General features: G+C 58.3%; 1 protein-coding gene across 1 annotated transcript; it reads right to left on the bottom strand.

Moving 5' to 3' along the window:
- Positions 1-981: 981 nt before the first annotated feature.
- On the bottom strand, positions 982-10200 carry TALDO1 (transaldolase 1). The gene is made up of 8 exons (XM_060104800.1): positions 10058-10200; positions 5978-6101; positions 4187-4294; positions 3827-3958; positions 1911-2086; positions 1627-1824; positions 1275-1420; positions 982-1184 (listed from the first exon to the last, which is right to left on the bottom strand). Exons 1-8 carry the CDS (start codon positions 10152-10154, stop codon positions 1152-1154), a joined length of 1014 nt encoding a protein of 337 aa, XP_059960783.1. The 5' UTR covers positions 10155-10200; the 3' UTR covers positions 982-1151.
- Positions 10201-10971: the final 771 nt, after the last annotated feature.

Below are 10971 nucleotides of genomic sequence, written 5' to 3'. Positions count from 1 at the left end.
GTTCCCGAAGCCCTGCCTGCTCAGCACTGCCCCTGCGTTTGGGGAGGGTGGCAGCTCCAGAACCCAAAGTCCCAGCTACCTGCTCCAACCCCAGCAGATGGGGGTTCCAGGAGCCCCACTCACGTGCAGGGAGCCATGGGGAACAAGCCCAGCACAGGAGGGGCCCCCAGGGCAGGGGTGGGGGGCACAGGCGCTCCCCATTGACCCTCAGCCAGACCCAGGGCCGCGTCCCACAGGCCTGTCCTGACACCTGGCTCCACTGGCGCAGACCTGGAGGGCCAGCCGGGGCCCCTTCCACCCACCTCGTGCTCCCAGGTAGTCTCACCCAGACCCTGCATCCCCTCGTAGCCCAGCTTAGCTGTTCCAAGAACAGAGGCTGGTCCCAGGGAGAGGAAGGGGCTCCCCTGTGGACCACCCATCACCGCCCCCCACCAACCCCTTCCCAGTGCAGCATACCTGTTGCTTGAAAAATCCAGAGGGTGCAAGTAAAGTGTCTCTGAACAAGCTGTGCCCTACCTCTGCTCGGGGTTTGAGGTTTGGAAGCCCTGCTCAGCGCACACTACGCTGTCCCCACAAGGTGGCGCCGTCGCCCCACAGGAACCCAGGGCCTGTGGAAGGTCCCTGCTGTGCCTCTGCCCCAGGGCAGTGTGGAGAGGCTCAGAGGCACGGGGGGCCTTCCCGACAGCAGGAGGCTCTGACAGGGAGGCTCCTCTCTGCAGGCCCGGCCCCCGCACAGCTCCAGAGAGCCCCCGACACCCTCCCACCCAACTCCGCAAGCGCAGCCTACAAGCCCCGGGGCCGTTGGGCTCCAGACACAGAGGAAGTGCCCAGGCAGGTCCCTGTTTTCTGTGTCAAGGCTCCCAGAAGCAGGTGAGGGGCTGTCACCCCTGCCTGGAGGCCCCCAGGGGTCTCTTGACCCAACCCCGCCTCCACTGGGCCAGGCTGCAGCCAGCGGAGGGGAAAGGAGGCACACACGGGAACGAAAAGTGACACCTTTAATGCGCTGAGCAGAATTTTACATAAAATTGGAAATCTGTGATTCATCCCCGCTCCGATTAGTAAAAAAAATCCAAGATTCGTCGCAAGGCATGTGCAATTAGGCCCCAATTCAAAGTCGGCGGCGTATCTGCGGTCCAGCCTCAGGTGCCAAGCTATTTTCCGTTCTCCGCGCTGAACATTCGTTCCTAGAGATGGGCGGTGTGAGCCGGTGTGCTGTGTCGTCCCCCCCACCGCCCCCCGCAAGGCCCCTCCCGACCGTAACCCCGGGCTCTCACCATCAGCATCCGCTCCAGCTTCACAGCGTCCGCAGCGAACCTGCGGATCCCGTCTGAGAGCTTCTCCACGGCCATGCGGTCCTCGTTGTGCAGCCAGCGGAAGGCCTTCTCGTCCAGGTGGACCTTCTCCAGGTCACTGGCCTGGGCTAGGGAGGGCATGCGCCGGGGCCTTGGGCTCACAGCCGCCCTAAGGCCCCTGCCTGGCGCGGCCCCCACGGCAGGTGGGCTGGACAGCAGGTGAGTGCAGGCTCTAGGCTCTAGGAGGCCCTGCGGCTCTAGGCTCCACACCCTCAGGTGACAGAGGCACCGGTGTCCCCATGGGGGCCTTGAGCGGGGCGGGGGGGCTTCTTACCTGCCTTGACCGAGAGCGTGGGCGCCAGCTTGCTGTGGTCCTTGAGCAGCTCCCCCAGGAGCTGGGGTGAGATGGTAAGGAAGTCGCAGCCCGTCAGGGCCTTGATCTCGCCCGTGTTGCGGAAAGAGGCGCCCATGACGACGGTCTCGTAGCCGAACTTCTTGTAGTAGTTGTAGATCTTGGTGACGCTCTTCACTCCTGGGGGGACATGCCCGCAGCTGCCAGGCCGGCCGCCGGGAGCCGACAGCGCAGCCCTCCTCCGCCCTCCCTCCAGGGCTACTCACCGGGGTCCTCCAGGGGCTCAAAGGACTTCTTGTCCGTGTTGGCCACGTGCCAGTCGAGGATGCGGCCCACAAAGGGGGAGATGAGTGTCACCCCCGCCTCGGCGCAGGCCACGGCCTGGGCGAAGGAGAAGAGCAGCGTCATGTTGCAGTGGATGCCATGCTGCTCCTCCAGCTGCCTGCGGGTGGGGGAGGACGGCATGAGCAGCGGGGACCGTGAGAAGCGCTCACGATTCAGTAACTGAAAAGGCAGGAACAGGGTCGCCCCACCCTCGTTAAGAACAACTCTGGGGGCTTCCCTGGTGGCTCAGTGGTTAAGAATCTGCCTGCCAACGGAGGGGACACAGGTTCGAGCCCTGGTCCTGGAAGATCCCACATGCCGGGGAGCAACTAAGCCCACGTGCCCCAACTACTGAGCCCGCGTGCCACCACAACTACTGAAGCCCAAGAGCCTAGAGCCTGTGCTCGTCTACCAGAGAAGCCACCGCAATGAGAAGCCCACGCACCGCAAAAAAGAGTAGCCCCCACTTGCCGCCAGTAGAGAAAGCCCACACGCAACAAAGACCCAATTCAGCCAAAAATAAATAAAATAAATTTATTAAACAAAACAAAACAAACAACCCCCCAAAAAATTCTGGAGGAATTTCCCTGGTGGTCCAGTGGGTAAGACTCCACGCTCTCAATGCAGGGGGCCCAGGTTCGATCCCTGGTTGGGAAACTAGATCCTGCACGCATGCTTCAACTAAGAAGTCCACAGGCCTCAACAAAGACCCGGCATAGCCAAAAATAAATAGATATTTAAAAACAAAAATGTGTGGAGTTGAAATTAGTTTGTTTTACTAAAAAAACAAACAAACAAACTCTGTAACATTCACCAGGGCTCTCTCTGGCTAGTGAGTTGTGGGTGACCAGAACTTCCTTCATCAAACCAGCAATTGAAAACCGGGACAAAGGTGAGAGGTCCCTTGAGAGCCACAGACCCGGTCCCTCACCTCGTCACAGAATCAGCTCCGACCACAGTGCCATCCTGCCTTGGTCCCACCCGGAGCCCGCGGCCTCCCCGGCCCCCCCTCGCCCTTCTGTCACCCACGTGACATCCTGGGGTCGACCGTGAGAACAGGGCCCCGGCCCCACTCTGTAACATGCCGGGACGTGGACTGTGACAGCTGAGTCCCTGTCCCAACAGATAGTTTCAGAGGCACCTCTGCTGCCTGGCCGCAGGAAGGTGGTCAAGAAGTGCAGCTGAGGGGGGCACAGGGCAGCCTCAACGGCCGACACCACGACCACAGCACCAGCAACTCCGCCCTCCAGTGTGTGCCCACCAGAGATGGCACCAAAGCTCGAGCACACGTGCTCACAGCAGCACTACCCTCAACAGCGCCAAAGGCAGGACAACCACGCGTCCCTTGAAGGATGCACTCAGAAAATGCAGTGTATACACAGGAGCGAACGACAGCTTTAAGAGGAATGCAGCCCCAACACACGCATAGCACGTGTGAACCTTGAACACATGCCCAGCAAGGGAAGCCAGACACGAAGGCCACGTGCTGCACGATTCCATCACGCGGAAGAGTCCAGACAGGCGCGTCCAGAGGCAGAAGGTTGCAGGAGTGGAACAGATAACACAGGGCCCCTGCTGGTGCACAAGGGGCGCTCCCGGGACAGCCGTGCATAGCCCTGCGGGGGCGGGGTGGGGCGGGGGTGGGGTGGGGTGGGGTGGGGCAGGGCGCCAGAGCAGCTCCCTGTCTGCACCTGCTTCTACCTCCTCCGAACTGAGCACAGCTGCTGGGAAACAACTTACGTTCTGTACACGGAAGACAACGTGAGGACAACGTGTGGCATTGCACAGGGCCTGCTCCCCGAGGCCCACCCGGGACGGGCAGAGTCCCCACCAGCTCCCTCCTCACGGGGACACTTACTTTCCAGCCTGGATTCCTTCCCAGGTGGACGACAGCTTTATCAGAATCCGGTCCTTGCTGATCCCAGCCTCCTTGTACAGGTCGATGAGGTGCTGGGCGCGGGCCACCATAGCATCCTTATCGAAGGAGAGCCTGCGGGGGCAGGGCCGTGACAGGGGCGCCCAGCAGCCAGCCAGCGGGTGCGTGGCGTGCCCGGCTCAGAGCAGCTCAGCAGGGCTGACATTCAAGCGGGGGCCGGAGACGAGCAGCTCATCGGGATCAGCAGCCGTGGCAGCACGTGGGCACCACGTGGGGAACCACGGGCGGAAAAGCAGCTGCTGCCCTCAGCCCACGCCACCCGTGTCAGCCCTGTGTCCGTACCTTGCATCCACTTCCGTGGATACGCGGCCTGGAATTTTCTTTAGTATTTCTGCTCCAAACAGCACAAAAAGTTTATCAGTAGCATTTGTAATCTGTTCCTCTTGTGATCTGAAATTCCAGGGAAAAAATTAGGTTAGAAGCTTGTTAGATTTAAATGCACAGGATTCTACAAAACAAATTCTGTTATTCATTTCCCAAATTACTTTCCTTCCATCTTTTTTCTTAAAATAATTTTTTTAATTGTGGTAAAACACACATAGCATAAAACTTACCATCTTAACCTTTTTTTTTTTTTTTTTTTTTTTTTAACTTTGGCCATGCCACACAGCTTGCAGGATCTCAGTTCCCTGACCAGGCAGTGAGACTGCAGAGTCCTAACCACTAGGCCACCAGGAAACTCCCCCCATCTTAACCACTTTTTTTTTTTTAATGAGGTTTGTTTTTTTTAACTAATTAATTTATTTTTGGGCTGTTTTGGGTCTCCGTTGCTGTGCGCGGGCTCTCTCTAGTTGTGGCGAGCCAGGGCTGTTGGTTGCGGTGTGTGGGCTTCTCATTGCGGTGGCTTCTCTTGTTGCGGAGCATGGGCTCTAGGCGTGCGGGCTCAGTAGTTGTGGCTCGCGGGCTCTAGAGTGCAGGCTCAGTAGTTGTGGCACACAGGCTTAGTTGCTCCCCGGCATGTGGGATCTTCCAGGACCAGGGCTTGAACCCATGTCCCCTGCACTGCCAGGCGGATTCTCAACCACTGCGCCACCAGGGAAGCCCTATGTTAACCATTTTTAAGTGACTAGTTAGGAGCACTGAGTGCATTCACATTGTGGTGTGACCATCCCTGCCTTCCATCTCCACGTTTTCATCCTCCCACACTGAGCCCCTTCATCTTTGGGGACTTGAACAAAACAGTCTTTCCAATCTCTTTGAAGCTGCCTGGGCAGATGCGTAAGGTACATGATGCTGTTCCAAAACGGACCAGAAAGATCTCCAGCCCGCGTGTTACGGGCTGGACACGGGAGCAGGGCCAGTCTGGTGATCACTAAGGGCACCACCTTGTCACCAATTCCAGGAATACCAAGAAGGGACAGGGCAGCAGCCAGGATGGGGGGTGGGGCACGTGGTGGGGGCAGGGCGGCCCAGTGCATGGAGCAGCCGTCACACACACACACCTGCACACCGCCTGACCTCAGCACACAGGAGCGCCAGAAAGGGACAGGCCAGCCCAGCGTGGCTCCTCCCAGGGGTCACTGTTCCCTGCAGGCTCACTCTCAGCTGAGCAGTATCGCCCAGATGAAAATTTAAAATGACATCCAGCAAAAGCCAATCTACGGAGAGGAGAGCCAGCCTGTGGTCGCTGGCAGAGGCTCCAGGGAACCTTCTAGGAGGTGCAGGTGCTCCAGGACTGGGTTGTGACTGTGGCTGCACCACTGCATAAACTGACCAGAATGAATCAGACAGCGCACTTGATGAATCTCACTCCAGCAGAACTGCTAAAACCTAACAAAAAGCCAGAAAGCAGGTCCATGGTCCCCAGGGCTGGGGAGACTGACTGCAAAAGCGGGGAGGGACTTCTGGAGTGGGGTCTACATGTGCCTGCAAACAAAACTCAATGAACTGTATCTGCACAATGGGTATTGCCTACTACGTGTAAATAACATGTCGGCTATTTCTTTCCTGACAAAAAGAAACAGGAAAGCAGACAGCATTCCCTCCCTGAGTCTAAGACACCTGAGAACTAAACTCAGGGAGAGAAGGAAGTAACCAGACCAGCTGAGGGCTGCTGCCTGGACCCGCACTCACCCGCCCAGCCTCCGGCCGTGGGCGATGGCCTCCTCCACCAGCTCCTGGTAGGTGGGCATCTGCGCCGCGGCTAGGATCAGGGACGGGTTGGTGGTGGCATCCTGGGGCTTGTACTCATCGATGGCTAGGGAGATAATTGTGGAAAGCAGGGAAGTAAGTGGAGTGCTTGCAGCAACCAGAGCCAACCCCTGTAAGCCCTAAACATGTAAACAGAGTCAAGCATGTCTTGAGCCAGGGTGTGGCCGCACTTCACACGGAAGGCTGGCCAAGAGGCAGCTGCGTGCACAATGAGAAAGCAACAAAGACTAAAGCCAGGAAGCAGATGTGCCGAGGGCCCAGAGCAAGAAGGGAGGTGGCCGCCCGAAAGCGTCGGCACCCAGGTCTGTATTCGCCTTTAACACACTAGCACCTTCTTGGTAACCAGCCTAGGAAGTCCAAGGAGTCTTGCGGCTCAGGCTCACGGGGTAGCACAGAGCTCACGTTCACCAAACTCAGCTTCCAGGATTAGCTGGTTCAGTAAGTTGATTGGGCAAGTCAGTACTGTCAAAGTATCTTCTGATGACAAAACTAGAGATGGAGAACAGGAACAGGGAAGGGGGCGGCTCTCAGGGCCGAGGGAGGTCTCTGGGGCCGGAGAACAGCTGTGTCCTACCCGTCCCGGTGGCTACAAGAACCTATGCACTATAAACCGCCACAGGGGATGCCCCCTCCTCTGTGCAGGTGGAAACCGGTGGACACAGAGCCGGCCTGAAGCCTGTTCACGGTGTCATGCTAGTGCCAAGTTCCTGGTTCTGATGTCACCATGGCCACACAAAATGTCACCACTGGGGGACGATGGGTGAAGGATTCATGGGACTCTATGGGCTAATTTTGCAACTTCCTGAAAGTCTATAATTATTTCAAAATGACAAGTTACGAAAAAGTACTCTGGAGCAGAACTTACACAGATGTGTTAAAACCCAGAGTAATGCACTGAAAATGGTGCCTTTCATCATATAAAATTATACCTTGATAAAGCTGACTTTTAGCAAAATTAAAAACAAAACCAAGGGGGCTTCCCTGGTGGCACAGTGGTTAAGAATCTGCCTGCCAATGCAGGGGACACGGGTTCGAGCCCTGGTCTGGGAAGATCCCACATGCCACGGAGCAACTAAGCCCATGCGCCACAACTACGAGCCTGCGCTCTAGAGCTGGTGAGCCACAACTACTGAGCCCGTGTGCCACAACTACTGAAGCCTGCATGCCTAGAGCCCGTGCTCTGCAATAAGCCACCACGATGAGAAGCCTGCGCACCGCAACCAAGAGTAGCCCCCGCTTGCCACAACTAGAGAAAGCCTGCATGCAGCAACGAAGACCCAACGCAGCCAAAAATAAATAATTTTATTAATAAAAACAAAAAAACAAAACCAAGACCTATCTGGGGTCAACAGATGGACTTCAGACTCCACGGACCCTTAAACTGAACGCAAAACTGGGTGTGGGGGCTTCCCTGGTGGTGCAGTGGTTAAGAGTCCGCCTGCCGATGCAGGGGACACGGGTTCCTGCCCCGGTCCGGGAAGATCCCACATGCCACGGAGCGGCTAGGCCCGTGAGCCATGGCCGCTGAGCCTGCGCGTCCGGAGCCTGTGCTCCGCAACGGGAGAGGCCACAACAGTGAGAGGCCCGCGTATCGCAAAAAAAAAAAAAAAAAAAAAAACTGGGTGTGGGGCATCATTCTGGGAAGAGCATCCACAGCCTTGATAGCATCTTCAAAGAGGCCCACGACTCCCCGAAGGTAAGATCCTTCAATTCATAAAGTGACCACAAACCGAATTTACAGGGGCTTCCCTGGTGGTCCAGCGGTTAAGACTCTGTACTTCCAATGTAGGAGGCTGTGGGTTTGGTCCCTGGTCGGGGAACTAAGATCCCACATGCCAGGCGACACGGCCAAAAAATAAAAAACAAACAAACAAACAAAAAAACAAATTTACAACTATGTAAGATTTATGGATATACATTATCAACAAATGTTTTGTTTTTTTTTTTTTTTTTTGCTGTACGTGGGCCTCTCACTGTTGTGGCCCCTCCCGTTGCGGAGCACAGGCTCCGGACGCGCAGGCCCAGCGGCCATGGCTCACGGGCCCAGCCGCTCCGCGGCATATGGGATCCTCCCAGACCGGGGCACGAACCCGTATCCCCTGCATCGGCAGGCGGACTCTCAACCACTGCGCCACCAGGGAGGCCCCAACAAATGTATTTTTTAGTAAAGTTCTTAACATTCACTTCGAAATCTTTTTATTCCTAAATTTATTTATTTATTTATTTATTTTTGGCTGTGTTGGGTCTTTGTTGCGGTGTGCGGGCTTCTCATTGCAGTGGCTTCTCTTGTTGCACAGCACGGGCTCTAGGCACGTGGGCTCAGTAGTTGTGGTGTAGGGACTTAGTTGCTCCGCGGCACGTGGGACCAGGGCTCGAACCCATGTCCCCTGCATTGGCAGGTGGATTCTTAGCCACTGCACCACCAGGGAAGCCCTCCCTTAGAAAAGAAAGAGGGGGAAAAAAAGCAAGCATTCCTCAGGACCCCTCCCGCCTTGCTGGCCCTACACTGACAAAAGGTGTAACAAGACCAGCCATCCTGTGGCTGCTGCCTGGAGAGACCCGACAGGAAACAATACAGACCAGGGCTTTGTCAACTCACAAAGATGGGAAATATTCCATGCTAAGAAGGTGCAGAAACACGTGCAGCCACTTTTCCAACACCCTCTATCCTAGTGGTGTCATTGCCAGAGGCCTGGATCAGGGAGGGAGGGGGTAGAAAGAAGACCGTGGCCTCCCGGGTGAGCAGGAGCTGGAATCTCCAGGGCCCCCAGCTCTGACCAGGCGGGGACCTTCTGGCAGATGGTTTAAAGTACAGGTTGGACTCAAGCCCATCACTGTTTCCAGCTTTTATACTGAAGCAACTAAACATGCTTACTCACTCTCCTAGACTCTGCTAGATAAAGACTTACTCTTTCTTACCAAAGAGGAATTAAAGCCTGTTTCTCAACTCACCATGAGAAAGCAGAAAAGAGAGGAAGTCCCTTCCGTACTGGGTGCCCCACAGCACTCATACCCAGAGAATTTCATGATTTTCCTGAAAATCTTAATTGTTCACAGCCTAACAGAATGGAGGTTCACCTAGTCTGGGTTTCCACTGCAGAGGGAGGAAAAGCTAAGTCCCCCAGCTGCCTCCAAGGAACATGATTCAAAGCCAGGACAATCTGAATCTGGGACAAGCTTTGCTTTCCTCGGCGCACGGGGTTTTATCCCCGCAGCTCCTTGGCCCAACGTGGTGAACGTCTAACTGGCCCGCACGCGGCCGCAGGCACCAGCGTGCACAGCTGTCCCCTGGGCAGGGGTGGAAAGTGTGTGCAACACGAGGTTTCAAAAGCAGGTAGTGTCATTCGCAGTTTCTGGTCTTTCTGGGCCCAGAACTAACTCATGTTCCTGCTCAGCGGTCAACATTCGCGCAACAAAACTACCCCGTGTAACCACAAACGGTCCGCAGCTCCAAGGCAGACCTGGAGTCTCTCCCCAAATCAAAGCATTTGGATACTGTCCCCTGACGCACTGGCGGCTCACGGCGGGCTCCCGCGAGCTACCAGAAGCGCGGAGGGGACGGCGGCCCCGGGCCGAAGGCGGAAGGGGGCCGGGCACGGGCGCCGAGGGCGGGGAGCGAGGGAGAAGGGGGGCGGGAAACGCGGGGGCGGAGAGCGAAGAGGGGTCGGAGCACCGGGAACGGGGGGCCGGGGGCGGTGGGGAGAGCGAAGAGGGGGGCGGGGGGCGAAAGAGAAGGGGTACCGGGAATGGGGGGGGCGAAGGAGGGAGCCGGGGGTGAAGAGGGCGGGAGGCGAGGGAGAAGGGAGCGGAGGGACCGGGTAAGAGGCACCGAGGAGAACCGGGGCCGACTTCGCGGCCGGGGAGGCCTGGTGGCCCGGCCCGCCCCTCACTTGCACGCTCGCGCCCCCGGCACCTCGCCCCGCCTCCCCTCACTCCGGGGCCGGCCGGCGCTCGGCGCGCACGAAGCCTCTCTCTCGGAGCTCGGGGCCAGCGCAGCCTCACCGTGGAAGTCGCCCGTGTCGGCCACCACGGTGGTGAACTGCTTGAGCTGGTCCAGTGCGCTCTCCATCCTCTGCCGCTTCACCGGGGACCCGGACATGGCGAGCAGCGGCGGGAGCGGACGGCCCACAATGCCCCGCGGGCTCTCCCCGCGGGCGCGGCCAATCCGAGAGCGGCGCCGGAGGGCGGGCCTGCGCGCCTGCGCCCGGGCGAGGCCCCGCCCCCGAGACGGCGCCCCGCCCCCCGGAGCTGTACCAGACCTGTGCAGCTGAGGTCTCCCGGAAGATGCGCCTCTAGGGCGGTGCCCCCGGAGGGATACGCCCCCCGGGGTGATGTGTCCCCAGGGCGGCGGCCCCGGAGGGACGAGTCCCGCCGGGAGAAGCGTCCCGGGGCGGTGCCCTCAGAGCGTTGGTTTACCCCGGAGGGATGCGGCCCCCCGCAGCTGTGACCCCGGAGCGATGTCCCCTTCCAGTGATTCACCCCTCCAGTTATGCTCCCCTCGGAGCAGTGATACCCGGAGTGATGCGCCGCCTCCGGAGCGTTGCCCCCCCTGGAGCGAAGCACCCCCAGGGATGCTCCTCGCTCCCCCCTCCCCCGGGAGGAGTGAAGGCTGAGGGTTAAGCGGAGTCACAGGAGACGTAGACGCCCCAGACCCTGCATCTGGGCTGAGGCCTTCGGGGACCATGGAAAGGGCCGCTGGGTTTGGGGACCTGGGTCTGGGTTGCCCCCCCCTGTTTCCCAGCCCTCCTGAGGCCTGGGGCGCGCAGGGTGCACGTCCTCCCCTCAGGCTTGGCTTCTCCTCCAAGCCCTCCTAGGTCAAACTGGGCCTGGTGCCTGGAGAGGGGCTGGGAGAGGTGAGGTGGCCTGAAATCAGGGCCTGTGGTTTCATTTTCTCCTGCAGATCCAGAGCCCCAGGA

The sequence above is a fragment of the Mesoplodon densirostris genome, chromosome 7 (assembly GCF_025265405.1).
Source record: "Mesoplodon densirostris isolate mMesDen1 chromosome 7, mMesDen1 primary haplotype, whole genome shotgun sequence".
NCBI classification, from domain to species: Eukaryota; Metazoa; Chordata; class Mammalia; order Artiodactyla; family Ziphiidae; genus Mesoplodon; species Mesoplodon densirostris.
The sequence above is the reverse complement of the archived record's forward strand: the minus strand, read 5'-3'. Positions and strand labels throughout refer to the sequence as shown.